This window comes from Arvicanthis niloticus, chromosome 2 (assembly GCF_011762505.2).
Source record: "Arvicanthis niloticus isolate mArvNil1 chromosome 2, mArvNil1.pat.X, whole genome shotgun sequence".
Classification (NCBI taxonomy): Eukaryota; Metazoa; Chordata; class Mammalia; order Rodentia; family Muridae; genus Arvicanthis; species Arvicanthis niloticus.
This window is the reverse complement of record NC_047659.1, coordinates 91,751,521-91,778,858: the sequence shown is the minus strand read 5'-3', so window position 1 is coordinate 91,778,858 and position 27,338 is coordinate 91,751,521. Positions and strand designations below refer to the sequence as shown.

General features: G+C 40.8%; 2 protein-coding genes across 5 annotated transcripts in view; one reads left to right on the top strand and one right to left on the bottom strand.

The window, feature by feature from the left end:
- The window catches only part of Snap23 (synaptosome associated protein 23), a 29,732-nt gene extending 22,732 nt beyond the window's left edge, over nt 1–7,000 (bottom strand). The window contains exon 1 of the mRNA XM_034494078.2: nt 6,849–7,000. The gene's annotated coding sequence lies outside the window, so the exon portion shown is untranslated. The remainder of the gene's footprint in view (nt 1–6,848) is intronic.
- Nucleotides 7,001–10,557: 3,557 nt separating this feature from the next.
- Nucleotides 10,558–27,338, top strand: part of Znf106 (zinc finger protein 106) — a 51,909-nt gene continuing 35,128 nt past the window's right edge. Inside the window, exons 1-3 of one of the 4 annotated variants that reach the window (XM_076929547.1) lie at nt 10,558–10,732; nt 16,920–17,004; nt 22,163–22,224. In XM_076929547.1, the coding sequence (XP_076785662.1) occupies nt 16,951–17,004; nt 22,163–22,224 (116 nt within the window). In that variant the 5' untranslated portion in view covers nt 10,558–10,732; nt 16,920–16,950. The remainder of the gene's footprint in view (nt 10,733–16,919; nt 17,005–22,162; nt 22,225–27,338) is intronic. The other 3 variants (XM_076929548.1, XM_034494050.2, XM_034494051.2) reach the window with 3 other exon arrangements.

Below are 27,338 nucleotides of genomic sequence, written 5' to 3'. Positions count from 1 at the left end.
AAGCAAACCAAAACACACAAAGACAGCAGCTAAGAGCGGAAGATGTTGCATGCCTATTATGTCCAAGTTCCCTAATATGATCCCTAGCATCACACACATAGACAGAGAGACAAGACAGAGAGACAAGACACAGATGCATAGACATACACACACCCAGGTGGCTTTTAATTAGTCTCTGACTACTATTTGAAAATTTAGAAGCCAAGAAGCTGACCAGGGTGGTCTTTGCCTACAAGTCCCAGCACTTAAGAGGCTGAAGCTAGAGACAGATGGCTCAGGGGTTAAGAGCACTTGCTGCTTTTGCAGGAACTGCAGAAAGTGAAACCACAGATAAGTGGGTGAGTTTTGCCCAAGTTTGGTTCTCAGCACCCACATGATGGCTCACATCTGTTTCTAATTCTAATTCCAGGGGATCCGGTGCCCTCTTCTCTTCTCTATGGATGCTGTACATTTATATTAATATAGGTAAAACATATAAATCATTCACAACAGGTAAGGAGGGGAGAGGACAAATGTTCATATAAGGGGATATTATTCACCTCTAAAATGAAAGTCAAGTATTTACAGTCTACAGTATGTGTTAGCACTGAAAGCATTATACTAAATAAATAAAAACAAACACAAAAGGCCATATATTCTGTAATATTATTTATCTGAGATGTTTTGTTTTAGGACAGGATCTCCCTATGCAGCCCTGGCTGGCCTAGAGCTCAACCAGAATGGCCTTAAACTCAGAGATCCACCTGTCTCTACATGTGCCATGATGCCTTACAAATCTATATGAAATCTTAAAAACAGGTAGATCCCAGCAAGATGTGATGATATATCCCCCTTTAATTCTAGTACTCAGGAGGCAGAGGCAGACAGATTCTCAGCAGCACATGTTTATACCAACTTCTTCAGAATTTAAAAACATTTTTTTTTCTCTAGGTGTTCTGTTTTGAGGCAGGGTCTCACTGTGCAGTACAGGCTGTTCTGATGCTCACTGTAGCCTTGTGAACTATTCTCTTGTCTCAGCCTATCAAATGAGAGGATTACAGGTATGGCCCACTATATCAAGTGTCTTTCACTCATTTTTTTGCAAGAGGGAACAAGATCCAGTCTGATGTTGCTTACCTGACACTTGTGAACCTAAGGCAGGAAGATTTCGAGGTTGAGGTAAATCTGGGATGTAAAAGAAGACTTCAATTCTGGCCTAAGCTAGAGTGAAAACCTGTCTGAAGAACCAACATAAATGAATGGGAAAAAAGTCCAAGTTTCTATCTCATAACAAGAAAAAATTATTTTAAACTGGCAATCCAAGCTAGCCTAACTATGCTACCAGCACAAGAACTTTATCCCACCTGTAGCAGCCACACAATTTACTTAGCCTGTTTATGTGATAGCTCCTTATATTTATTAAAGGTTCTTCCCAGAATTGTTTCTAAAATAAACGCACACTAAGTGCTTAGCACAGTGTCAGCCATAAGTACAAGTTATCAATGAAGTGAATATTATTTATTTGATGATAATGATTTGGGACAGTCTTGCTATGTAGTCCAGACTAGCCCTACACTTCAATCCTACTGCCGTGCCTTTCTGAGTGCTGTGATTATAGGTGTGCACCACTCCTCACCAAAGCTCGTGCTCAGTCATGTTCTTTACCTGCGGTCCTGACTCCTAGTATCAAAGTTTGAGGGGGAAAATCAGGAAACTTGTACATAAATATGGAATCATCTAAGACCTTAGATAGTCTGGGTATATACAGTTTAGGTAAGATGAAGTCTTGTCAATCATCTTTAGCCCATATAAGATATTCAATGCTGCCGGGCGGTGGTGGCGCACGCCTTTAATCCCAGCACTTGGGAGGCAGAGGCAGGTGGATTTCTGAGTTCGAGGCCAGCCTGGTCTACTGAGTGAGTTCCAGGACAGTCAAGGCTATACAGAGAAACCCTGTCTCGAAAAACCAAAAAAAAAAAAAAAAAAAAAAATTACAGTTTTGAAATAGCAATGAAATAATTTTATGGTTGGGGGGGTCACCACAGCATAAGAAATTGTATGAAGGGGTCACAGCTTTAGGAAGGTTGAGAACCTCTACTCTAAATGTACAAGTATATATGTAATATACCTATACACTGTTTACTTCTAGAATCCAAAGAGAAATGGTAAAGAATGGATTCAAAAAATAAATCAGGGACTGGACAGATGGCTCAGTGGTTAAGAGCACCCTCTGCTCTTCCAGAGGTCCTGAGTTCAATTCCCAGCAACCACATGGTGGCTTACAACCATCTATACTGGGATCTGCTGCCCTGGCACGCAGGTGTACATGCAGATAGAGCACTCATACATAAAATAAATATTTATTAAAAAAAAAAAAAAAGCCAGAACTTCAAATACAGACCATAAGTCACCAGGCAAAATAACTTAGATTCTCTCTAGAACTATATTTTACTAGTATATTCCATTTTTTATGGGGTGGGGAATGATAGAGTTTCAAGTAGTCCAGGCTGGTCTCAAACGCCCTGCATAGGTCTAGTAAGATGGTTCAGCAGGTAAACAAGAGCTTACTATCCAACAATACAAGCCTGTTGATCTGAGTTTAATCCCCCAGGAACCACATGGTAGGAGAGAACCAACCCACCAAACAGCTGTCCTCAACCTCCAAGGCACACCAAGGCACACCGCTCCCTACAAATAAATATCTGTAATAAAAACACACTTCAAATCCTGTGTTGCAAAAGTTAGTGCTGAATTCATGATCCCCTTGTCCCAACTTTCTAAGTGTTAGGACTACTGGCACCCATCATCACACTGGAGCTACATTTCATTTCTAATATGGTATCTAAAATGTTCATGTACTTGGCCAGATTTGCTGCTGCATGCCTATAATCCCAGCAGGTTAAGGCAGGATGATTATAAGTTTAAGACCACCCTGGGCTATATAGGGAATTTTCAAGTCAACCTGGGCTACTTTTATATAAAAAAGATACAGACACAGATACAGGCAGGCAGGCAGGCAGGCAGAGACACAGAGAGAGAACTTTAAGCCAAAAAAAGAAACAATGTTCTAAATTTAACAATTTCTGAAGGCATGTAGATCAGATGGTTTATGTTAAAAACAGTTTCCACAGCCAGGAGTGGCGGTCCATAGCAAGGCTTGGGAGGGTAAGACAGAAGGATCACTATTTCAGGGTCAGCCTAGGCTATACACAGAACCTTGTCTCAGGAAATAGGTTTTTTTCCCCTTTATTTCTTTTCTAGTTTTCTTCTAAGTGGATAACTTTAGCTATTCTTATATGAAGCCCCCACCCCTAAAGTATGCAAATGATGAGACATAAGTTTACCAGAGAATCATCTATTATAAGCATCTATGTTTCAAAGTACAGATGACTCAAGGGAAAAAAATCAAGTGAGTCAGAGAGAACCACTAGAAATCAGGAACCAAAAAACAAAACCCAAAATTTTACTTCAGTTTTACAGAACTGAATATTTTAACTGTTTGTGTCTAACGCCCAGCCTTCAAGCTTCTGTCAGCTTTGGAATTTCCACAATTCTACCCTAAGGACTTGGGTATAATCCTGCGAAGATATGATCAATGACATTAACAGTGCATGTGTGGAAGGTGAAAAAGCCACGCAGACACCTGCAGCTCTTCTGCCATTTGTCTAGGAAAGACGACAATTTGGCAGATTAAGTTTAGGTGAGGATAAATGACAACATGTGACCTTACGTGAAACATCCACCCCTCTCAAGTTAGTGAATTCAAAAAGATTGCATTAGATGTGTTCAGGGGTTTCCAAGAAAGTCTAAAAAGAACAATGGGTATATACACATACAGAGAACATCAGTACTGAGGTTTCTAAAAGAATAATTCCAAAGAACATTAAAGAATGATGTTCCTGGGGCCAGTAAGACTGCTTAGTAGGTAAGGTGCTTGCTCACATACCTCATGACCTGAGTTCCATTCCAGGAATTCATAAGGTGGAAAAAGAAAAGACTCTTACAAACTGTCCCCTGACCAGGACATGTGTGTATACACGCTATGGTGGTTTGAATGAAAATGGCCCCAACAGACACATCTCTTTGAATACTTGATCTTTAGTAGATAGAATGGTTTGGGAAGGAAGGATTAGAGGGGTGGCCTTGTTGGAGGAACTGTGTCACTGGGGACAAGCTTTGGGGTTTGAAATGCCCATGCTATTGCCAGTTCTCTCAGCTTGGTGGTGGTGTCTCATAATATGAGCTCCAGCTATTGTTCAAGCTCCCTCTCTGCCTGCTGCCATGCTCTTCATAAAGGTCATGGACTATGACCCTCTGTCAAACTGTGAGCCAAAATAAGTGCTTTCTTCTGTAAGTTGCCTTGGTCACAATCTTTTGCCCCAGCAATAGTAAAAATGAACCAAGATAGAAGCTGGTACTATTTAGTCCAGGATAGTTTCAGTTTTAAATCAGTCTGGATCCTTAAAATGGCTCAGCAGGCAAAAGTGCCTGAAGCCAAGCCTGACAACCTGAATTTGAACCTTGTACTCACACAATGGAATGAAGGAATGGACTCTTGCAAGCTGTCCTGACAGTTATATGTGTGCACACCCACACACATTAAAAATAATTAATTAAAATATAAAACAATAACAAAAACCCAGCAATATTCCTGCCTCTGGCTCCCAAACATTAGGATAACAGGCAAAAACTGACATGTTTTCAAATTCAGACTATTGCTTACTTAATTTTTATATTGTAGTTTCTTAATTGAATGAGAATAATCCTGCTTAAATCCAGTAAGTATTACATGGTTCACTTATGCAAAATATTTATAACAGTACCTATTCCTAGGAGAGCAGTTCTCAGAAGAAAGCATGCAGGAAGGAACCTGGGTTTAATCTCTAAGCACCAAATACCAAAACAAAATAGTACCTAAACAATACAGTTTATATGTAAATATAGATATATATTCATTTTATCCTGGTCTAAACAGTACCAGCTTCTGTCTTAGTTCATTTTTACTATTGTTGGAACGAAAGACCATGAGCAAGGCAACTTACAGAAGAAAGTGTTTATTCGACCATCATGTCAAGGAGCATGGCATCAGGCAAAGAGGGAGTTTGAGCAATAGCTAAGAGCTCATATCTTAACCACCAGGCTGAGAGAACTAACCAGAAAATATATATTTAATATATGTCTATTATTTAATTGTTGTTTTGAGATGGGGTTTCATGAGGTCGCTGGAGCCGGCCTATATAACAGCCTCAGAAGTATTAAATATGTTATTATGGAACACTGTCCTCAGAGCATAAATAAGCATTACCATCTTAATTGGAACAACTGGAATTACTCACAAAAGACTCTCAGGATCGGGCCTGTTGACATTCTCTGATAGAGAGAGAATGGGTGTCACTGGACTCTCACCTGGGACTCCAGCCACCCACTGTAGAAAGGGGACCCCACCCCCCAAAAAAGCCACCTAAAAATCCAAATGAAACAGGAAGTCCTACTAAGAATGATAATTATTTCAGGTACAGGCTAGGTTTAATCATTTAACTAACTTTAATATGACCTGTCCCACAAGCATGGTAAGAAAAAGGGTTCTCCAATTTGTTATTATCTACTTGAATGTATTCTTTCTCATAACTTCTCACCAAAAGAACAAGTAACAAGTGCTCCCTCAGTGGATACCTTGGGCATCAACATTGCCAGTGACAGAAATACTAAGGTTTCTTACTTTGTTATGAAATAGCTTTAAGTTTGGACTTCAAAGTACTTAAGCTAGCTTGAGGGGGGAGGGTGTGTATGTGCATGCCTTTAATTTCAGCATTTGAGAGACTGAGGCAGACAGATCTCTGAGTTCCAGGCCAGTCTGAGCTACATAGTCAGATCATGTCTTTAAAAAAAAAAATGCTTTAACAAGTAATGCCTCACTGGACTAGGCTGACGTCGAACTCACAGATATCCACCTGCCTCTGCCTCCCAAGTGCTGGGACTAAAGGAGTGCACCACCACTGCCCAGAGCCTCACAGAATGTAAGCATAGTATTTTCCAAGGGGGAAAAAAAAAAAGAATTCGAGGAGGAGCTGTTTTACCTTGCTATGATTGAACTATTAGCATTTTACCAGGACATCTCAAAACCCTCTTACAAGGCAGGACAGATGAAGCTATTTCAATTCTTAAAATATTTTTAAGTAAGAAACTACACTATTTTTATAAGGCTGAGAACACTCTGTCAAAAAGCGCCGGTTTCTGAACTCTCCTGCAATCTACCATCCCTGCCCCCAGCCCAAACCTACCCAAATGACAAACAGCAAGCAAAAGTGAAAGATCTCTTTGCTCAACTCGGATGTTTTCCGCTTCCTCTATCACCAGTTTGCTTTCCTAATAGCTCAGTGACTAATGATTAAGGACGAAGGAAAGAAGTGTAACAGTTCTTTAAGATACTTTCCTCACACACAAACCGAATTGTAAAAAAATCGTCTTTTGACTGACCATATTCTTGGTGCTTGCCCGCGGGGAAGCCTTAAGGTAAGCAAACAATTTCCTAGACAGTGAAGTCTGCAACGCCTGGAGCCTCAGCGTCATTCTTCTACTATTTAAAAACTATGTGTTCATTACGGCCACCACATAGTCTGTTAATACTAACAAGAAACACCATGAGGCCGGAGGTGAGGGATGAGGAGCCAAACCACACAAGTCCTAGGCATCACCATAGCGCCTCCCTTCCAGCGCGGGGCTCGCGCAGGTCGCCAACGCCTTGCGATCGCGTTTTTCGGCCCAATCCCCCGAGAACTGGCCAGAGCTCCCTTCTCCCCTCAAGTCTGACCCCAAAAACGTTAAACCACCACCACCACACCCTCTTTCTCCTTGGGATATCATCCTACCTGTGCCGCTGACCAGCTCCCTCAGCTACTTTCCAGAAGGCTCACCCGGCTGCTCCGGACACTCCTCTCCAGCCCCCACAGCTCTTGGACTCTACAAGATCGGACGGGTGCGCGTGAGCGCGCATGCGCACCGAGGACCTGTGCGCCTGCGCACTCGCAGAGAGACGCGGAGAAGGCACACCTCTACCGCTGGAGCCAATCACCGCAGGGGGTGGGGTTTAAATCTCCTGCCACGCAGGCGGAGATACTGGGAAGTCACCCGTTAACTTTACCGATTCTCCCGTTGTGGAGTTAGTGCAACCTTCATCCCAGAAGGCAGCCTTGTGCGGGACGCTTTAGTGTTTGAACGCCTAGGAAAAACTACGACTGCCAAAGCCTGTAGGGTGTTTTGGCCTGTTTAAACCAAGGAAAGAGATGCGTAAACACATTTCAGTTAACACAATACGGTCACAGAAATTCCGAGGCGCCTTTGGCTAACAATGAACAAAACTTTTATTTTGAGGAATGCCTGTAGGATTGACACAGGAAGTTACTCTTAAAGTCATGAAGGATAAGTAGGAGTTCCTCCGGAAGTCCACGAGATAACAGTTTTCCTGGCTGTGGGAACAACAACAACGCCGCGCCTTCTGGAAGTTTCTTTAAGTTCATTCATGTTAGAAGTTTAAGAGTTCTCTTTCTGAGACAAAAGAAAATGAAGGCGTGATAGCTCACACCGTGTAGTCCTCAAACTATCAGAGGCTGAGGCTGGAGGATCACTTGACCATTGGAATGTAAAGCCAGACTGACAACTTAGTGAGATACTATTTCAGAGTATAGGCTATCAGGGAGTGGGGGAAAATGGAAGAGCCCTTTTACTCCTGAGACCATCGCCATCAGGCCTGGAGATCAAGCTAGGGAGAAACCTAGATCTTCAAAGGTCTTGTAAATTTTGGAATAATAGACCTAGAATTCGTTTTATGGCCATTGAGTTACTGAGGGGTTTTAAACCACTTGCCCCAAGAATTCTTCCAAGCACCTCTAAGAGTAAAGCAAAATGCTGGCAATCTAGGGAATAAAAACTATTTCAAAGAAATAGCCTCTTCCTAAGAGATAAAAGAAAAAGAAGTCTGAGAGATATGTTTTTAATTTAATAACGGGATTGATGATAGTTGACTGATATTGCAATGGTTTGGAGAACAGAGAAATGGGTACATTATAAAATGCTTTTGGGAACTGGCTTTGTCAGAGAAAAAGGAGGAATGATGTATTTTATTAGTTTTTATTTTGTTAGGATGAATACAGAAGATCTCTAGTATGGGAGAAAAGACTCCATTGAGAAAAAAATAATTGAATTTTTAAAAATCAAGGGTGGGGTTTATAAAGATCTTGACAGAGTTAGAGCTGCAGTAGTCAAACCACTGATGAGAACTGGTGGTACACACCGTCAATCCCAGCACTCAGGAGGGGAAGCAAGGGGATCTTTGTGAGTTTGAAGCCATCCTAGTCTACACAGTAATTATTTGTCTCAAAAGTAAATAAAATTATGGGTTGGAGAAATGGCTGTTCTTCTGCAGGACATAAATTCAGTTTCCAACACCCACCTGGTACTTCACAATTATCTGTAATTCTAGTTCCAGGGGATCCAAACCGTCCTCTGGCCTCTGTAGGCACAGGGTACAAGGGTGGTGCACAGACACTCATGCAGACTAAACGCCCATACACATAAAATATAAATTAAAAAATCAATACTGATAGGTGGTCTAGGATAGTGGTTGAAGCCTATAATCTCAACATCAGGAGGAAGAGAGGCAGATCAGAAATACAAAGTTATCACTGACTATATAGTGATGTTGAGGTTAACATTAAACAATAAAACCCATACCTCAAACAATAAAACCCATAGAACTGAGGCTGCCAAGGCAGCTCCACAGGTAAAGCACTTGCTCTCAAGCCTAAGGACCTGATTTTAATTCCTGATTTAGATTCCATATAGTTGCATGTCCTTTGATTTCTTTATATGAGCACCAGGTGGGAAGCATGTTGCCATACACATACATACATACATACATACATACATATGATAGATAGATAGATAGATAGATAGATAGATATCCCAAGACACTGAGAAGAAAGGAACATTCATGGAAGAGAGACTAACCCACAGAGAGTTGGGGGAAGGAGGAATATTTTCAATGATAATGACAAAATTTATTTGTAAGCCTGTATGTTTAGAAACAGGAAGTTAATTTTTCTGAGAAGTCAGAGACAGATTCTTTGCTGATTAAAAAAGTGGCTGCAACTTTAGGGAAATTGAGACACTTTGGGGTGTTGTAGAATTCGAGAAACTGACAGAGAAAAGGAGGACCGATAAGCAGTTAAGGCCTGTAGCAATGAACCTAGAAGTTTGTTTTGTCTTTCTTAAATCACTTCTTGAGGGCAAGGAGGAAGAATATATATGACTGTATACAGTTAGGGCTGGGATAATTGTGGATTTAATACTGTAGTTCTCAACTAGGGACAGTTTTGCCCTCCAGTGGTACATTGGGCAGGGTCTGGAGAGTTGGGGAAGCATTATCTTAGAATGTACTAGATAGCAACTGATAACAGTTATCTGCTTCAAACAGTCAATGTTGTGAAATCCTGGTCTAGGGTTATTTTGGTCCTCACTTTTATTGGCTTTCCTTGAACTATGGCTCTAAACTTAGAGCAAAGTACTTCTGTAACCTGCCTTTAAAGGAAAATAGAATGAGGAGCCTAGCAGACTTGAATGCTTTAAGGATTTGTGATGTCACAAATACACAGTTGAAAGAATTCCCTAAACCTTTAGAAGGAATCTGGATTTATACATAAATGAAGGTAGCTATTTATTTTGATTCGAGGCTTCCTTAAATGGAGTTGTTGTTGCAGTTTCAATCATATATAAGTAACTATACTCATTATCAACGGCAATGTAACTGTTCATTAAAGTCACTATAACAGGATCCCAAAAAGAACAGGAATGCTCCAAATTTAACAATCAGACATCCTAATTTTAACTTTAAAAACTAACGTTCCAAGAAAACATTACTTTATCTGAAGTAAAAAATTATTGTCGGGCAGTGGTGGCACACGTCTTTAACATCAGCATTCTGAAAGTAGAGGTAGGTAGAGCTCTGAGCTTGAGGACCACCTGGTCTTCAGAGACAGTTCCAGGACAACCAAAGCTACACAGGGAAACCTTGTCTCGAAAAGCAAAACAAAAATAAATAAATTATTACTAGCTAGGCTAAGATTTAAATTTAGTTCTGTCCTTTGTTGAAACAGTTTCACTTTGTATCACAGTAACTATGTAACAGCTCTGTTTAGCCTTGAACTCGCGTTGCCCTCGGCTCTTCACCTCCAGAATCAGGGGTGAGCTACCATGCCTAACTTGGGATCTATCTGTTCAAAAATTTCACAAAGAAGAAACAGTTTTGAAATTTAGTCAAGACACTGCCACAGCAGTGGAGTGGAAGGCTTATTAAGTAAGGGAAGTCCAGAAAGAGCTTGGAAAATGAAAAGAAAAAGGCTGAATGAAAGGGAGGTGCAGCCAACTGGTTTGTGCAAAAGATCTATCTCTGTTCTTTACACTTTTTGAGTAAGGCCGCTTGTCTGGTGTCCGTTGTTCACTTCTTATGTTCAAATAAAGCTAGATGGTTGAAAAGGGCGGATGGGGTGGGTGGGGGCAAGAGAGCGCGCTGAGCTGCGTGCGCTTGCGCGCTTGCGCGATGGTGGTGGCGGCGGCGGCAGTGGCGGCGGCGGCGACGTCAGTGCCCGGCGGGGAGCGGGTCCCAGGCCGCCGCCGGAACGGAGGCTAAGGGGGCGTCTGGGAGCTCCCTTGCCGGGCCCTCGGCGGCCGGATGGCGTAGGAAGGACGGGCTGTGAGTGTGAGTATGGAGGGTCCGGCCTGGTTGGGCGTATTGGACCCCGAGGGTCCGATGGTCTGCCCCTTGGGCATGTGGTGGGGCTGAGCCTGCACGCGTCTACGCTACGATGCCTCTTCTGACCCGTGTGGGTTTAGAGTTTATGGTCGAGCGTGTGTCTGGCTTCTGGGTACGGATTCTGGCAAGGGCAATCCGATTCTGCTCGCAGCTGGACTCGTGGGTCCGGGTCTTTGACCTTTGGGGCAGGCCCTGACCTCTGTCCGCCTGGGGTCTAGGAGGAATCTCAGCCTTATTCTGCTGTTTAAAGGCTGTTGGTTTCAGGCCAGGACCATCTCTCAGCCTTCCGCGACTAACAGTGTCGCCTCTTTTTTCCGCTTTTGAGGACTCTACTTTTGGGATGAGTCTTAGCAATGTACTAGCAACTAGTGGAACAGTAAGTGTCCATTACGATCTTGGTGCGTAATTTTGGAGAAGAGATTCTTGCACCGTCTCCCATTTAAGTCTACTAGGTATAGTCATCTTTAAGAGTAAAATAAGCCATCTTTTGGGAGAAGTTCCAGATTTCAGTGTTGTGTGCGAGATTTTTTTTCAACTTGGAAGCAGATTAGAGGTCTAGCCACCATAACGGTTTATATTAAGGTGATTCGAACCACAGATTAAATAAGAGCCTAATCCTGTTCTAAAGCCCCGGGTGGGGGGGGGGCGGGGATCTTAAAGTGTAACGCCAAAAAAACGAAAGAATCGATGATCAGATTCATCGAAGAGTTACTTAGCATCCACTTTGCATGCACCAAGTGCATTCAGGTGTGTCTTGGGAACTTAGTGAAATGGTTTAATAGATTGTTTTTGGCAGCACTTTTCACGAGAGGTACTGAAATACTTGTCTTTGGCAGCACTTTTCACATTAGTTACTGAAATACTGATAGTGATTTGTTGAAGTTTTCATGCTGTGAAACTAATAAACTTCATCTAAGGTTAGAGCTATGCTCATCTCTTTCTGGTACACCAAATTAGACTTTCTAAGCACTCCTTCGAAATCGGACCGAACTATTGGGTACAGGAAATAGTAGAGTTTATTTTGATTCATAGTTTTGAGAGAGAATCTGGTTTATGTAGCCCAGACTGGCCTCAAACGTGAGATCCTGAGTTCAGTCACAGTGCTGGAATTACAGGTACACGCCCATCTTAGTTTTTTGTTTTGTTTTGTTTTTTTTTAACTAGAGAAAGGGTCAAGATAGATTTTTTTTGAAGAGAACTTCAAAACAGCCAAGAAAGTGAAAAGGTGTGAAGGAATTTCATCAATCTAGTTCAGAACCAATTGTTTTGACACAAGGGAAAGTATTTTAAAAAGAAAAACCAAGCCGGGTGGTGGTGGTGCACGCCTTTAATCTCAGCACTTGGGAGGCAGAGGCAGGCGGATTTCTGAGTTCGAGGCCAGCCTGGTCTACAGAGTGAGTTCCAGGACAGCCAGAGCTACACAGAGAAACCCTGTCTTGAAAAACCAAAAAAGAAAAAAAAAGAAAAAAAGAAAAAAAAAAAAAGAAAAAAGAAGAAGAAGAAGAAGAAGAAGAAGAAGAAGAAGAAGAAGAAGAAGAAGAAAAACCAAGTAGTTACTGTACATCCAAATTAGAACAGATTCAAGGTTGGTCTGTGAGAAAAGCAAGGAACATTGAGTGGCTTGGGACAGATCCTTTGGTTCTCAAACCCAGGATGACTCAATGAGAACAGTTTGTGTTTTGTAAATGGATTGTGGAAAGGGAAGTTGAGAATTTGAATACAAGCCCTAACCAGACAAGTTACATCACTCTGACTGCTCATCCAGGATGTCGAGGTGCCTGTGAAAGGCTTACACTTTGTTGCTGTTGTTGTAATCTGAAAGGCACTGTCAAAAAGTATGAGCTACCAGGTGTATATTAGAGGACTTGTATCAAAAAAGAGGCCAAAAGATCCCCTGGAATGGCTGGAGTTACAGATGGTTGTGAACCACTGTATGGGTGCTGGGAATCAAATCTAGGGCTTCTGGAAGAGCAGCTAGTCCTCTGAACTGCTGAACCATCTCTTTAGACCCCCTTCACTTGAAATTTTAAAGATTGTTTATATGTATGAGTGTTTTGCCTGAGTATGTATTTTTTTGTGCCAGGAACCTACAGAAGCCACAAGAGGATTTCTTTTTTTTTTTCTTTTTTTTTTTTTTTGGTTTTTCGAGACAGGGTTTCTCTGTCTCTATGTAGCCCTGGCTGTCCTGGAACTCACTCTGTAGACCAGGCTGGCCTCAAACTCAGAAATCCGCCTGCCTCTGCCTCCCAAGTGCTGGGATTAAAGGCATGCCCCACCACCGCCCGGCACACAAGAGGATTTCAGATCCCTTGGAATTACAGGCTGTGAGGTACCATGTGGGTGCTGGGAACAAGGTCCTAGGTCCATTGCAAGGGCAGCAACTGCATTACCAGTGAGCTGTATTTCCAGTCCTGTATTGTTTTCACCCCATCTATATTATTCAATACTTAGTTGTTTTCTGTGATAAGGTTTCATGAAGCTAAGGCTGTCCTTTAACTCTGTGTATTTTCCAAGTGCTGAAATTATAAGTAACCACCACCATGACTAGCTTGTCCTTTTTTTGTTTTAAGAATTCTCATTCTCTTCTCTCTCTCTCTCTGTGTGTGTGTGTGTGTGTTATCACTAAGCTACTTTCTACATTTCTTCCCTTCCTCTTTTTGAGACATGGGTTGATCTCTCTGCCTTGCCCAGGCTGGTCTTGAATTTGTTTTCATTCTGTGCCTCCTGAGTAACCAGGAGGGCAGGAACTTACCCATGAGGACAGTATTTGATTCAATCTCCAAAGGGCACATGTCTAGTGTACATCTTGAAGTCTCTCTTAACATAAAGCAGTTTCTTTCTTTCTTCCTCTTTCTTTCTTTCTTTCTTTCTTTCTTTCTTTTCTTTTCTTTCTTCCTTCTTCCCTCCCTCCCTCCTTCCCTTCCTTTCTTTCTTTCTTTGTTTCTTGATTTATTTTATGTATGTGAGTACACTGTCTTCAGACACAACCAGAAGAGGTCACTGGATCCCATTATAGATGGTTGTGAGCCACCATGTGTTTGCTGGGAATTGAACTCAGGTCCTCTGGAAGAGCAGTCAGTGCTCTTAACTGCTGAGCTTTCTCTCCAAAAAGCCCCTTTGCTTTTTTTGTTGTCTTCGTTATTTTGTTTTGGGGGCTGGTGTTTGTTTGTTGCTCCCCTCCCCCATGTTTCTCTGTGTAATAGCCCTGGCTGTCCTGGACTCTCTTTGTAGACCATACTGGTCTCCAACCCTCTGAGATCCACCTGCCTCTGTACCCCAAGTGCTGGAATTAAAGGAGTGCCAACACACATGGCTCTGCTTTCTTTTTAATTAGCAAGTTATGTTATTATGGTGATGTTTTAAATTTTAATGTGCCACCTGTTTACAGATCAAGCTTTAGCTATTAGCTTTTTCTCTAGCACCTCACCTGCCTGCTGCCATGCTCTTTGCCATGATAAAGCCTCTGAAATTGTAAACTAGCCTCCAACTAAATACTTTGCCTTGGGGGCTGTAGAAGTGGCCCAGCAGTTAAGAGCACTGATTGCTCTTCCAGAGGTCCTGAGTTCAATTCCCAGGTGGTGGCTCACAACCATCTATAATGGGAATCTGATGCTCTCTTCTGGTGTGCAGGCATACATGTAAGTAGAGCACTCATACACATAAGTAAATCTTTTGATATATCTTGATATCACAGTTATAGAACACTAAATCGGGAGTATAGTTTGCATTTCTTTCTAGGAAGGATGAAGGTGCCTGGGAGATATTTGTGAAACTGGGTAAAAGATCTGTCCAGTGTTTAAGGTACAGCCTTAGGCCTACTAACTAGGCAAGCCTTTTACTGCCAAGCTGCTTCCTCAGCCCACATTTTATTTTTGCAGTGTTAGGGATCAAAACCAGAATTTGATTCATAGTAGGCAAGCAAGCACTTCACATAAGTTATATTCATAACCTAAAAAATATTTTTATGACCCAAATAACATCATTCATAAAGCAGAGAAGACAAAGATCATCCATATTAGCTGGGTAACCAGGGGTCGTTGTGGAAAATATGCAAAAGGCTTGAAGGAGGAAAAGGGCAATTTTCCCAATTATATCAAGACACCTGTTTCCACCCAAATGGCAGGCTGTGTAGCATATCTGCCAAAGAGCTCCATCTCCATGTAAAATATAAGTGTTGGAAGCTTTTTAAAAATCATTTAACTTTAAGCTTATGGGTATTTTGCCTTCGTGTATGTCTGTGCACCACATGCATGCCTAGCATCTACAGAGGCAAGAAGAGTGAACCAGATCCTTGGAACTGGAGTTGTAGCCACTTGTGAGCTGTCATGTGAGTGCTGAAAGTTGAACCTAGGTCCTCTGGAAGAGCAGTTGGTGCTTTAACCCTCTTTACCTACTGGCCCTAGAAGCTTTTTTTTTTTTTTTTTTTTTTTTTTTAGCTTATTTGATTATATATGTGTGTGTTTGAGTGTGGTTTTCTGCACGTGAGTACAGGTGCTTGTAGAGGCCAGAGGTGTTGAACCCCATAGAACTGGAGTTGCAGGTAGTTGTGAGGTGCTTTTGACATAGGTGCAAGGATTGAACTTGGGTCCTCTGCAAGAGCAGTAGGTACCATCTTCAACCATAATGAGAGCTTTTGGTCAATGATGAAAGTATATCTCAAAATCTTAAAAAAAGCAAGGACAAATTTACAGAAGCTACCAACAGTTTTGTACATTGTCAAACATCTTTGGGAAATTGTTTTTGTTTTTTGTTTTTTGTTTTTTTAAAAAAAAAAAAGGCTGTTGATGAGATTACAACCCGAGGTTCTTCTAACATGGATGCCGAGCTCCACAGCAGACCCTGATTCTACTTCTAGACCGATATTGGTCAGTTAAAGGTGATGCTATCATTTCATATCTTGAGTGACTGAACTGATATTGGCCAGCAGTTTGCAAAAGATTGTTGAGTGGGAGACCACTTACTACTCTTGCAGAGGACCCAAATTTGGTTTCCAGCACCGCCATTGAATGATTCACTCACTGTATGTATCTCTAGCCCTAGAAAATCTTTTCTGGGCTCCAGCAATATTTGTACTCACATGCACATACTGCTGTGCAAACACACAAATACATATAACTAAAAATTTTTCAAAAGATCAATTATTGGTGCAAACAATCATAAATGTATTTGTACAAGTTATCAGCACCAAAGTTCTTTAAGTAGAAACTATAAGTAAATTTAAATTTACTTTAAAGTTACATTAAAGTAAATAAAAAGAAGAAATAAATATTTATTTTTGTTCTTCAACTGTTCTTTTTGCAGAAAGGGTGTGTGTTTGTGAGTGCTTGGTCATGAGTAGTGGTGTGGACATGCATTCATGTGCAGTCTTGTGTTTCCACCCTGTTTGAGACGGTCTCTTTGCTATAAGTCAGACTACCTGGCCTACTACAGACTTTGGAGACTGTCCTGTCTCTGCATCTCATCTCCCTGTAGGGGTACCATGTATACTAAAAACTTCCTTAGCTAGAGGCCATGTACTTTTTTACTTCATAGTGAGACCTACTCTGTGCAATGTAAGACCCTCCCAGAAGTGTCATTCAGTCCAGGTGAACTAGAGGTATGTTAGGTAAGGGGAGAAACAGACCAGGAGGCATGGCAAGGACCTAAGCAAAGAAATAACATGATCTAGATTTGATTTTTTTTTTTTTTTTCTTTTGAGACAGGGCCTGACTATGTGGTCTTGGCTAGCCTGGAACTCACCTGCCTCTGTCTCCCAAGTGCTGGGATTAAAGATTAAACACCACCATGCTACCAATCTGTTATGAGAATCTTCAGCTATGGTTTTGAGGGGAAAAAAAAAAGTAAGAAGGAAGTGGGGGCTTACCCCAGGAGGCTGTGCTGTGATAAAAGCCTGGGCAGTGGGAAACATGGGACGCTAGATGTATTTCAGTAGGAGTAACAGGATTTGTTGCATGGGATAAGAGGGGAGTCTGTTGGTGGTGACACTCAGAAGTTGGAGGGGTTTTTTTGTTTTGTTTTTAAACTTTGGTAAAAGCTGGAATTTACATTATTGAGATTGAAAGATTGAGGGAGGGGAAAAGTGAATTAAAGGCGATATCTGGAAAAGTTACTAAGTGTTATTTCCTCGTTGCAGGTTGACATTGAGTGCTTTAGATCTGGTCACTATGGTTCGAGAACGAAAATGCATATTGTGCCACATCGTGTATGGCTCAAAAAAGGTAACTAACAACCAAGAGACAGCACCTGGATCATCTAAGATAGTTAAAACTTGGTATTTAGGAATTGAAACTGTTAAAATTTTGTTGTTTGTTTTGCTGTGCAACACTAGAACACTCTACGTACACTGACCTCGGACTGTGATGCTCCACCTGCCTCCGACTCCCAGACTCTATCTAGAATTGCAGCTTTAGTTGTCACACTACGTATACAGTGCTGGAGAACACATTCATGGTCTCTTCATGTTAGTCAAGCATTCTTAGTCAGTCTACCAACTAAGCTATAATCTGTTCCCAGCCCTGGGTGAAAACATCTCATTTGTGCTCCTTTCCCACTAAATCAATCTCAGTCCAGGAGTGTTTTTTAATTAGTGTCAAAAGCCAGTAACTATATTATTAACCTCTACTTAGAATTTAGGGTACTCGAGGGCATATCATTTAGAGAACTTCAGTTAGCAACCAGTTAAAGAGAAAATATCGTATATTCAGGCTAATTGAGATTTTAAGAGTTTGTGAAATTTTACTTTGTGTCCACCTCAGGGATCTCTATGTGTACTCAAGAAACATTCAACCTCTTAGTTATAGCCTTGGTTCCCAAAATAGGTACTTTTTGTTTCACAAATGTTTAACAGATACTGCATTTATTACGTTCACTCGCTTTTGTGTGTGTCCAGGCTCAAGAAAAGTGCAGTGCAGCCAGGTGTAGTAATGTACATCTACAGTTCCAGCACTTGGGAACAGAGGCAGGAGGATCTTGAGTTTGAGGCCACCTGGTCTGAGTAGGGACACAAGCACTAACAGACAAGGTGTAGTATAGCAAAGGTGCTGCTGACAGTTTCTTAAATGTACACAGATGGAGCACATAGCACAGAGGAAAAAACCAAGTGTGGAGGAGGAGGAGGAGGAGGAGGAGGAGGAGGAGGAGGAGGAGGAGGAGGAGGAGGAGGAGGAGAGGACTGTGCATTATGTGTGACGGTGTAGGTGAGGTTTCATGTGCCCTTGCTAACCTTTTGTCTGTGGGTGCCAGGGATTCAGCTCAGATCCTCATACTTGAGTAATAAGTGCTCTTATCTAATAGAGATATCTTCCTACCTAGTTCCCCCCCCAATCTTTTTGAAAACAACATATTTTAGATTTTTTTAAAAAATTTATGTGTATGAGTTTTTTTCTTACATGTCTGTCTGTGTACCACCACGTGCATGTCTGGTACTCAAAGAGGTCAGAAGATGTTCCAGAACTGTAGTTATAGGTAGTTTTAAGCTGCCATGTAGGTGCTGGGAACTGAACTTGGGTCTTCTGGAGGAGCATCCAGAGACCTTAACTGCTGAGCCCCCAAAACAAAGTTTTTTAAACTAAAAGAATTTGCTTGTGCCTCAGGAAAATTGCTTACAATTTCTCACTTTTGGCCTTTATTCTTTTGTTTTGAAAATAGTTGTTTGTTTCAAATTTTTCTTCATTTGTTTGTTTTGTATCTTTTTTTCCTCCAGCACCTCATTACATAACTGGCTGGCTTGGAACTTGCTCTGTAGACCAGGCATGCCTCAAACTTGCATGGATCCTCCTATTTCTCTTTCTTGAGTAAGGAGATTACAGGAGTCACTGTGACTGGTTATTGATGGAGTTTTAAATTCTGTGTCTTTAACTTGACTCAGTTTTCACTGTTGTTGCAGTTGCAGAAAATAACTTACGGCAAGAAAGGGTCACTTGTAAAACTGTCCAGATATAGAAAGGAAACGGTCTTTAGTAAAATCATGATTTAAGGGAAGTGTTTCTGAAACTGCTATCCTCTTTATCACAGTATAGAAGATAGAGCGACAATGGGCTGTTGAGTGATTACACTGTTTCTGACAAGTGTCTATATGGTAAAGAAATGCATTAGGTCATAGCATGATGTTTTGTGTCGGATCTTCCTGGGTTTGAGATCCAGTTTGACTACTTGATTATCAGAGGCATCTTTTTACATTTACTTCTTCTGTGCTTAGCTTTGTACATAGGGTATAATAAGTACTTGAGGAATACCTGGTGAATGAAAGAGTTAATTTCTCTACATCCTTCAGTCTTTATGAAGTTAATAGTTGTAATATTTTGTGGTTTAAGTGGGAAAATGTTCGAATCAGCACAGGGTATAGTATACAGAAACCCATCAGTTATTACTCTATATATAAGCAGCTGTTCTCTAATTATAATGAGATATTTATAGCTCTTTAACTTGCATGTGCCTTTTTTGTTTTGGGGGCGGGGGGCTATTGCTGTTTATTTGTTTCTCTAATAATCTATTGGGGAAGTTGAAAGGTGGGCAAAACAGTGATTGAATAGAGCAGTGATTGAATTGCTGTGTTCAAAGTCTTGGTCTCATTTGTCCCAGCCCGGCCGGCCTTGGTATGTAACCAAAGCTGTGCTTTGAACTCCAGATCCACCCTTGGCCTCTTGAGTTCTAGGACCACAGGTGTGCCCCATTGCACCCAGCTGCATCCCAGTGGTGGAGTTTTGTTGTTATTGTTTGTTAAAGACTTAATTATTTTTATTTTATATGTATAGGTGCTTGGCCTGAATGTATGTGTGTGTGCATTGAGTGCATGCTTGGTGCCCACAGAGGTCAGAAGTTAGAGCCAGATTTCCTGGAACTGAAGTTATAGAGAATTGTGAGCTCCCTTGTGGGTGCTGGGAACATACCTAAGTTCTCTGCAAGAGCAATAAGTATTCTTAGCTGCTGAGCCCTCAAAGTGTGTATTTAAAAAAAAAAAATCCTTCATAGTGATGTTTTGTTTACTTTTTAATTTTTGTGGAGATGGTACGCTGTGTAAATGCAGTGCCTGAGGATGCCAGAAGATGACATCAGATCCTCTGGACCTGAAGTCACACAGATAGTTGTGAGGTACCATGGAATTGAACCTAGGTCCTAGAAAAGTAGCCAGTTTCTTAAACCACTGAGCTATCTCTCCAGCTCCTGAGAGAGACTTTTTTATTTTTTATTTTTGTTTTTGTTTTTTGAGATAAGGTTTCTCTTTGTAGCCCTTGGCTGTCCTGGAACCCCATCTGTAAACCAGGCTGGCCTTGAATTCACAGATCCACCTGCCTCAAACTCCTTAGTGCTGGAATTAAAGGTCTGTGCCACCACCGAACCGTGTACTGTAGCTGTCTTCAGACAAACCAGAAGAGGGCATCAGATCCCATTACAGAGATGGTTATGAGTCACCATCTGGTTGCTGGGAATTGAACTCAGGACCTCTGGAAGAGTAGTCAGTGCTCTTAATTGCTGAGCCATCTCTCTGTTCCTTAAGAGACTTTATTCTTGATACCTATCTATGATCAATGTAGCCAACCATATTCATTCAACAAGTGTTAATTAACAACTTACATGACAGACTCTGTCAAACCTTAAAATAAGAGTTGTAGCTTATTTTTGAGACACTTTCAGTTGAGTTGGGGAAAACTGTGGACAGAAGTAGACAATCAGGGACTGAGGAGATAGCCCAGTCAGTAAAGTGCTTCCCATGCAAACAACAAGGACCTGAGTTTGGATTCCTAACACATAAACATCCACCAGCAACAGTGTACATCTATAATCCCAGAATAGAGACAGGCAGAGCTCTGGTGCTCACTGGCCGGCTTAGCTTAATTGGTAAGCTTCCAGTTTATTGAGATACTGTCTCAGTAAGGTGCAGGATCTGGAGAGATGACTTAGTGGGTAAGAGCAAATACTGTTCTTGCAGAGGACTCAAGTTTGGCTCTAGGTTCCCATGTTGGGCAGTTCACAACCACCTTAACTCTCTAGCTCCAGAAGATCCACCATAGTCACATGCATGCACACTCACATGCATGTACATTCTCACACACATACACACACACACTTCAAACAATTAAAAATGAGGTAGAAAGCAATTGAGAAAGATGTCCAATGTTGGGCTCTGACCTCCACAATCACACACACTCATGTATATGTATATGTATATGCACTCTTTATGCACGTGTACACACCAACATGAGCATGTACATATGCCACATACATATAAAGTAGCCAAATAGTTTTTAAAGCTAAGTGATTTTAAAGAGTTTAAAAAGTATTGTATGGGTGTGTTTGACCACACACACCTGGATGCACATACTTATATGCACCCACATACCAGAGTGCTCATGTGAAGATAGATTCTCTCCTTTTACCGTGTGGCCTCCAAGGATCAAATCCAGGTCATCAGACTCAGCAGTAAGTGCCCTTACCTGCCAAGCTCTTGTCTTGTTGGCCCCTTGGGTTTTCCTGTATAGTTTTGGATGAACTAGAATTCCTTGTGTAGATTATGCTGTGGCACTCATGCTGTAATCCTTGCATGTGCAAGTGGAGGCCAGCCTAATCTACTTCAAATACCTAATCATTCCTCTTTTTAAAATGAGAGCCAGCTACAGTGATGTTCACCTATAATCCTAGCACCAGAGATGGAGTTGAGAGGACTAGGAATTCAAGGTCATTCTCAACTACATAATGAATACAAGGCCTGCCTGGTCTGAGACCCTACCCCACAAAATAAAAATTAGCATGAAATATAGCCAGAGAATTATTTAATGTGGAACCAATGTTGGCTTTAAATTGAAAAGAGTAATCACAAAAATTTTTGACCTAGGAACTTCAAATTGTCTTAAAATAATTTTTTTAAAAGATTTATTTATTTATTGTATATGAGTACATTGTAGCTATCTTCAGACACACCAGAAGAGGGCATCAGATCTCATTACAGATGGTTGTGAGGCACCATGTGGTTGCTGGGAATTAAACTCGGGACCTCTGGAAGAGCAATCAGTGCTCTTAACCGCTGAACCATCTCTCCAGCCCCCTTAAAATAATTTTTTAACTTTTAATTTTTTCCCTAGACATGTGTATGTATCTTATGAGTTTATGCAATGCATATGTGGGGGTGTTTGCCAGAAGAGGGTTGTAGGATCCCCACCTCAGGCCTCCCACAGAAGTGAGCCAGCCACCTGACATGGCTGCTGGGACTTGAACTCCAGTCTTTTGGAAAAGCAGCAGGTGTTCTTAACCACTGAGCCATTTCTCCAGCTTCATAACCCAAATTGAATATCTACAGAGAAACTCCACCTAGCACCCTGTCAGACCCACCCTACCCCCAGCAATCCCTTTTGGCTTAATCTGCCTTGTTTTTTTTTGAAGGAGATGGATGAACACATGCGAAGCATGTTGCATCACAGGGAACTTGAGAACCTGAAAGGCAGGTAAGGACAACAGCTCTCTTCCCTAAACTTACTGGCATGGGGTTTAAGTGCTGCTGATGACTGTTGTCTGATGGCATTGAATCATTGTTCATAATTAATAGCAGTAGATTTGGGGCATTTAAAAAGATAAGCTGTGGTACCTTTGTGCATCTGAAATCTACACATGGGTAGAATTCAACGTAACTCAGGCAAGTGGAACTGACATGAGTTGGCTTGTAAACTGACACAATCCTGCAGTGTGGTCTTGCAGCTAGTGCTTTCCATAATTTAACTTTAGCAAAATTAATTGTATGTCATAAATCTCTAGTCTTGTTGAAATAGCCTGGGAAATCTACAACCTGCTAAGCTATGCTGAAGCTTATTTGTGTCTGAAAAACCAAATAAGAGATCTGAGGTGTATTTGAAAATGTTCTGCTAATGGTTTAAAGCGTAAGATGTTTAAAAAGAGGCTTAAAAAGAATGTGGTATGTGTATATCCCATGTCCTTTTTTCTGTGTGTCTTCTTCTTCTTCTTTTTTTTTTTTTTTAGATGTATTTATTTATTTATTTAATGTATATGTATAGCTGTCTTTAGACACACCAGAAGAGGGCATCATATTGCATTGCAGATGGTTGTGAGCCACCATGTGGTTGCTGGGAATTGAACTCAAGACCTCTGGAAGAGCAGTCAGTGCCCTTAACTGCTGAGCCATCTCTCCAGCCCCTCTGTGTGTCTTCTTGACTAATGTGAATTTGACATGTAGAGATTAAAGGTAACATTGGTAAATTCGGAAATATGAATTATATTTTATTGTATGAATCATAGTTAAAAGTTTCTGTGAAGCTACTATCCTGTTGTTTGATATTAATGTGTTAACTTTATTGTAAGTCATACAGGTTTATTTTGTGTCTGTAAATTACTGTGCTATTATTAGACTTTAACATCTCAGCATATAAATGTATTTCTTTCTTATTTCTGTATTGTGTAATGGTTATGCTTTGTGGCAACAAAAACAAGGCTTCACTTTGAAAGACCAATGTGCTTATGAATCTGTTTTTAGCTGTTCAGTCTTTGATAAGCAATCTGCAATCCATATAACCACAGAGGTTAGGCATGGAGGAAGTGACTAGGCATGAGGGATGAATCTCCCTAAGAGGAGGAAATAGAAGAGATAGCTGTGCTGGACAGGAGGGGGACAGTAATAGGGAAGGGGGGAGTGAAGAAGGGGATGAGGGAGGGATGTAAGGGAGGGACAGCTAAAACTAAGGTCCATTTGAGTGGTCATACAGAGAAGCCTAATACAGTAGAAGCTTCCTAAAATATATACATATATAAAGGGATCTATAGTATGCTGTCAGTTTCAGCACTTCCATGAGGTGCTGAAAAAGGGGTGTAGAATGCTCTGTAAATATCTGTTAGGTCATTTGGTTTATCAGATCATTTAGCTCCAGCATTTCTCTGGTTTTTGTCCAGATGGCCTGTCTATTGGCAAGAGTTGGGTATTGGCATCACCCAGTATCAATGTGTGGGGATCAATGGGGTTTAAGCTGTAGTAGTGTTTCTTTTATGAATGTGGGTGTCCATATGTTGGTGCATAGATGTTTAGAATTTAGAATTGCAGTATCCTCTTGGTGGCTATTTCCTTTGAGTATGTAGCCTTTCTGTTTTGTCAGATATTAAAATGCCAACACCAATTTGCTTCTTGTGAGTCCATTTGCTTGTGATATCAGCTTCTGTCCTTTTTACCTTGAGGTGATGTCTATCCTTGATGTTAAAGTATGTTTCTTAGAAGCAGCAGCAGGATGGATTCTGTTTCTTAATCCAAGCTGTTAGTCTGTGTCTTTTTATTGATAAATTGAGACTATTTTGTTGTGGTGGTGTGCCCTGCCACCCTTTGTTTTACTGATCTGATATTATTTTCCTTCTGTTTTCTTTGTTAACCTCTTCAGGTGAAAGTTTTCCTTCTAACACCTTTTTTAGAGCTAGACTTGCAGATAAATACTGCTTAAATTTGCTTTTATATTTGATTCCCTTTTTTTCTTCATCTATTGTGATTGAAAGTTTTGCTGGGTATAGTAGTTTGGCTGACATCTGTGGTCTCTTTGAGTCTGTAGAACATCTGTCTGGGCTCTTCTGGCTTTTAGTATCTCCATTGAGAAGTCAGGTGTTATTTTAATAATTCTGATTCTGCCTTTATATGTTATTTGGTCTTTTTCTTTTGTAGCTTTTAGTATTCTTTCTTCATTCTGTACATTAGTGTTTTAACTGTGATATATTGTGGAGAGTTTCTTTTTTGATTTGTATTTGATGTTCTATATTGTACTTTGATAAGCTTTGCCTCCTTTAGGTTGCAGAAATTTTCTGTTTTGTGGAAATACTTCCTATACTTTTGACATGGGTTTCTAATTCCATATTATTATTATTTATAGATTTGGTCTTTTCATACTATCCCAGATTTCCTCAAGGCTTTGTGCCTGAATTTTTTTTTTTTTATAAATTTAACATTTTCCTTGACCAAGGAATTGTAGGACATTGATCACATGCGAGCCCCAAGATTATGTTATTTATTGGAAAAAAAAAAAACCTGTTTCTAGTTGTGATATGGCTCAGCTTTTAGCGTGCATCTTTTAATCTCTTTGGTTAGAATATAGACCACATACTTTTAATCCCAAACAAGGTAAAGTTAGTTCGTATAAGGAAGCACCCATGTTTAAAAGTGATCTGTAATGGCAGACAAAGTGATGAATCAAAGAAAGATTTGATAGAATAAGATATGCCCAACTCTCCAAAACAAGAGGAAAGGCAAGCTGTTTAAGAGAGAGCAGGGTAGAGAAAAAAACAAAAGATGGAGGTAGTTTTACTGTGACAGTTATAGAGAGACAGGTTATTAGAGAGAGAATAAGCTAGATACAGATAAAGACAAAACCAGCCAGAAAATGAGAAGGAGCCAATTAGAACAGTTTGTCAAAGTTAGTATGAACCTAAACAGAACAATTTAGGAGAGACCAAGAAAGAAAAGCCATATTGAATTAGCCAGTATGGAGAAGAGTTTGAGCCAGAACAGTTGAACCAGCCAGTCAGAGCTCAGAAAGAGCTAGAAAGGGTAAGCTTATTCAGCAGCAAGTCTCAGAGGCTGAAAACATTCTAGCATAGATAGGATTATATATTATTATGTTTTTACGCTGGTGTATAGGCATCTGCGTTTAGGATGATTGTAATTCTAAGTGCTGGTATCTGGTCTTGTCTTTATTGGGTGGGTGTTCTCTTCCTTGGTTTCTGTTGCCCTCTCAGGTTCTTAGATTTTGGTGCCTGTGGGTTGCCTGGTAGGGAATGCTTCTCAGATTTGCCAGGTGTAGCCACTGGGGGTCCCGAGTATAGCACGGATTGGAAGTTGATGCTAGGAAGTGGGTGAGGATGGCCTGATGGTGAGTTGCTGTTGCTCAGAGGGTTCATAGGAGGGAGGAAAACTGAGTGTGCTGCCAGGATCTGTGTAGACTCCTGGGAATGGAAGCAAAGAAGCAGGTGGGCTGCTCTAGAGCTACGGAATTAGAATTGACAGGAGAACCAGAGGGCTTTCAAGAAGTGCCCCAGCCATTGTTCTTAACCATTGAGCCATCTTTCCAGCCCCATAAAATGATTATTTTCAAAGATTTATTTTTATTATTTTCAAGTGTATGTACGTCTGCATGTGGGTATGTACCCCTGAATGCAAGTACCTGTGGTGGCCAGAGATGTTCAGTCTTGAAGTTGGAGTTACAGGTGCTTGTGAGAAGTCTGCAATGGATATTGGTTCTTTGTAAGAGTAGTAAAGCAATCTTAACTGCTGAGCTATCTCTCCAGCTTTCTCTAAAACTTTTTTTTATAACAAATTTCATGTAAGATTCAGGTTATAATGGATATAGAATCATAGAAAGTAAGTCTGTTGGGCCAGATATGGAGGAACACACCTTTACTCCCAGCACTCTGGAAGTAGATGCAGAAAGATCTCGGAGTTTAAGGCCTGGTCTACATAGGAAGTTCCAGGACAGCCTTGGCTACATAGAAGAAACCCTGTCTCAAAGAGGGGGGAAAAAAAAAGTCCGTTCACCTTTTTCCTCTTTAATAAAATCCCTTTCTGTTCTGTTGTCTAGCATGCTCAAACTTTATATGCATTCACATCTTTAGATCTGTGCACATGCTTTGGTTCATCTTGAGTAACTAGACCTCATGCCGATTACATGTTGCTCTATAGGTTCTTTTTCTCTTGTAAATACCATCTTGACCACCCTAACTCATTCTATTTAGAGATGTGCACATTAATATGGATTTCTTCATGTTATATCCAGCCATAACATTTTTTAAAGATTTATTTATTTATTTATTCATTCATTTTATACATATGAATATACCACCATTGCTGTCTTCAGACACACCAGAAGAGGGCACCAGACCCCATTACAGACGGTTATGAGCCACTGTGTGGTTGCTGGGAATTGAACCCAAGAACTCTGGAAGAGCAGTCAGTGCTCTTAACTGCTGAGCCATATCTCCAGCCCCCCATAACAAGTTTTATATAATTTGCTAACTCGTAACAAATAAGTTGCATTAAAAACCTGATGAGACAATTTTTGAAGAACCTCATAAAGTCTCAAACATAGTTCATTGACATGTAGACTTAATTTAAGGATAGTCATAATGAGTTTGTACCTTAGAGACAAATCAGTCTATACCCCAAATTTTCCCTCTTAGCCTCAATAGATGATCACTTCTTCTGGATTTCATATTTAATTACTGTGCTTATAGTTTACGTTTGAGTTATGATCTTGTAAATAATCATAAAATACTTAATTAATTTTTTTGTGGGTGTTTTTTTGTTAGTTTGTTTTGCCTTTTGGTTTTTTGAGATATGATTTCTCTGTGTAGCCCTGGCTGTCCTAGAACTCACTCTGTAGACCAGGCTGGCCTTTAACTCATAGAGATCCACCTGTCTCTGCCTCTGGAGTCCTAGGATTAAAGGTGTGCACCACCATGCCCGACTACTTAAGTTGTATACTGGTAAGTTTTCTTTCGTTTCTTATATGGGCATAGGGGAGATGTGTGATATGAGCAGTTCCTCCAGATAGATTCTATCAAAGACTCAAACCTTTATTTATCA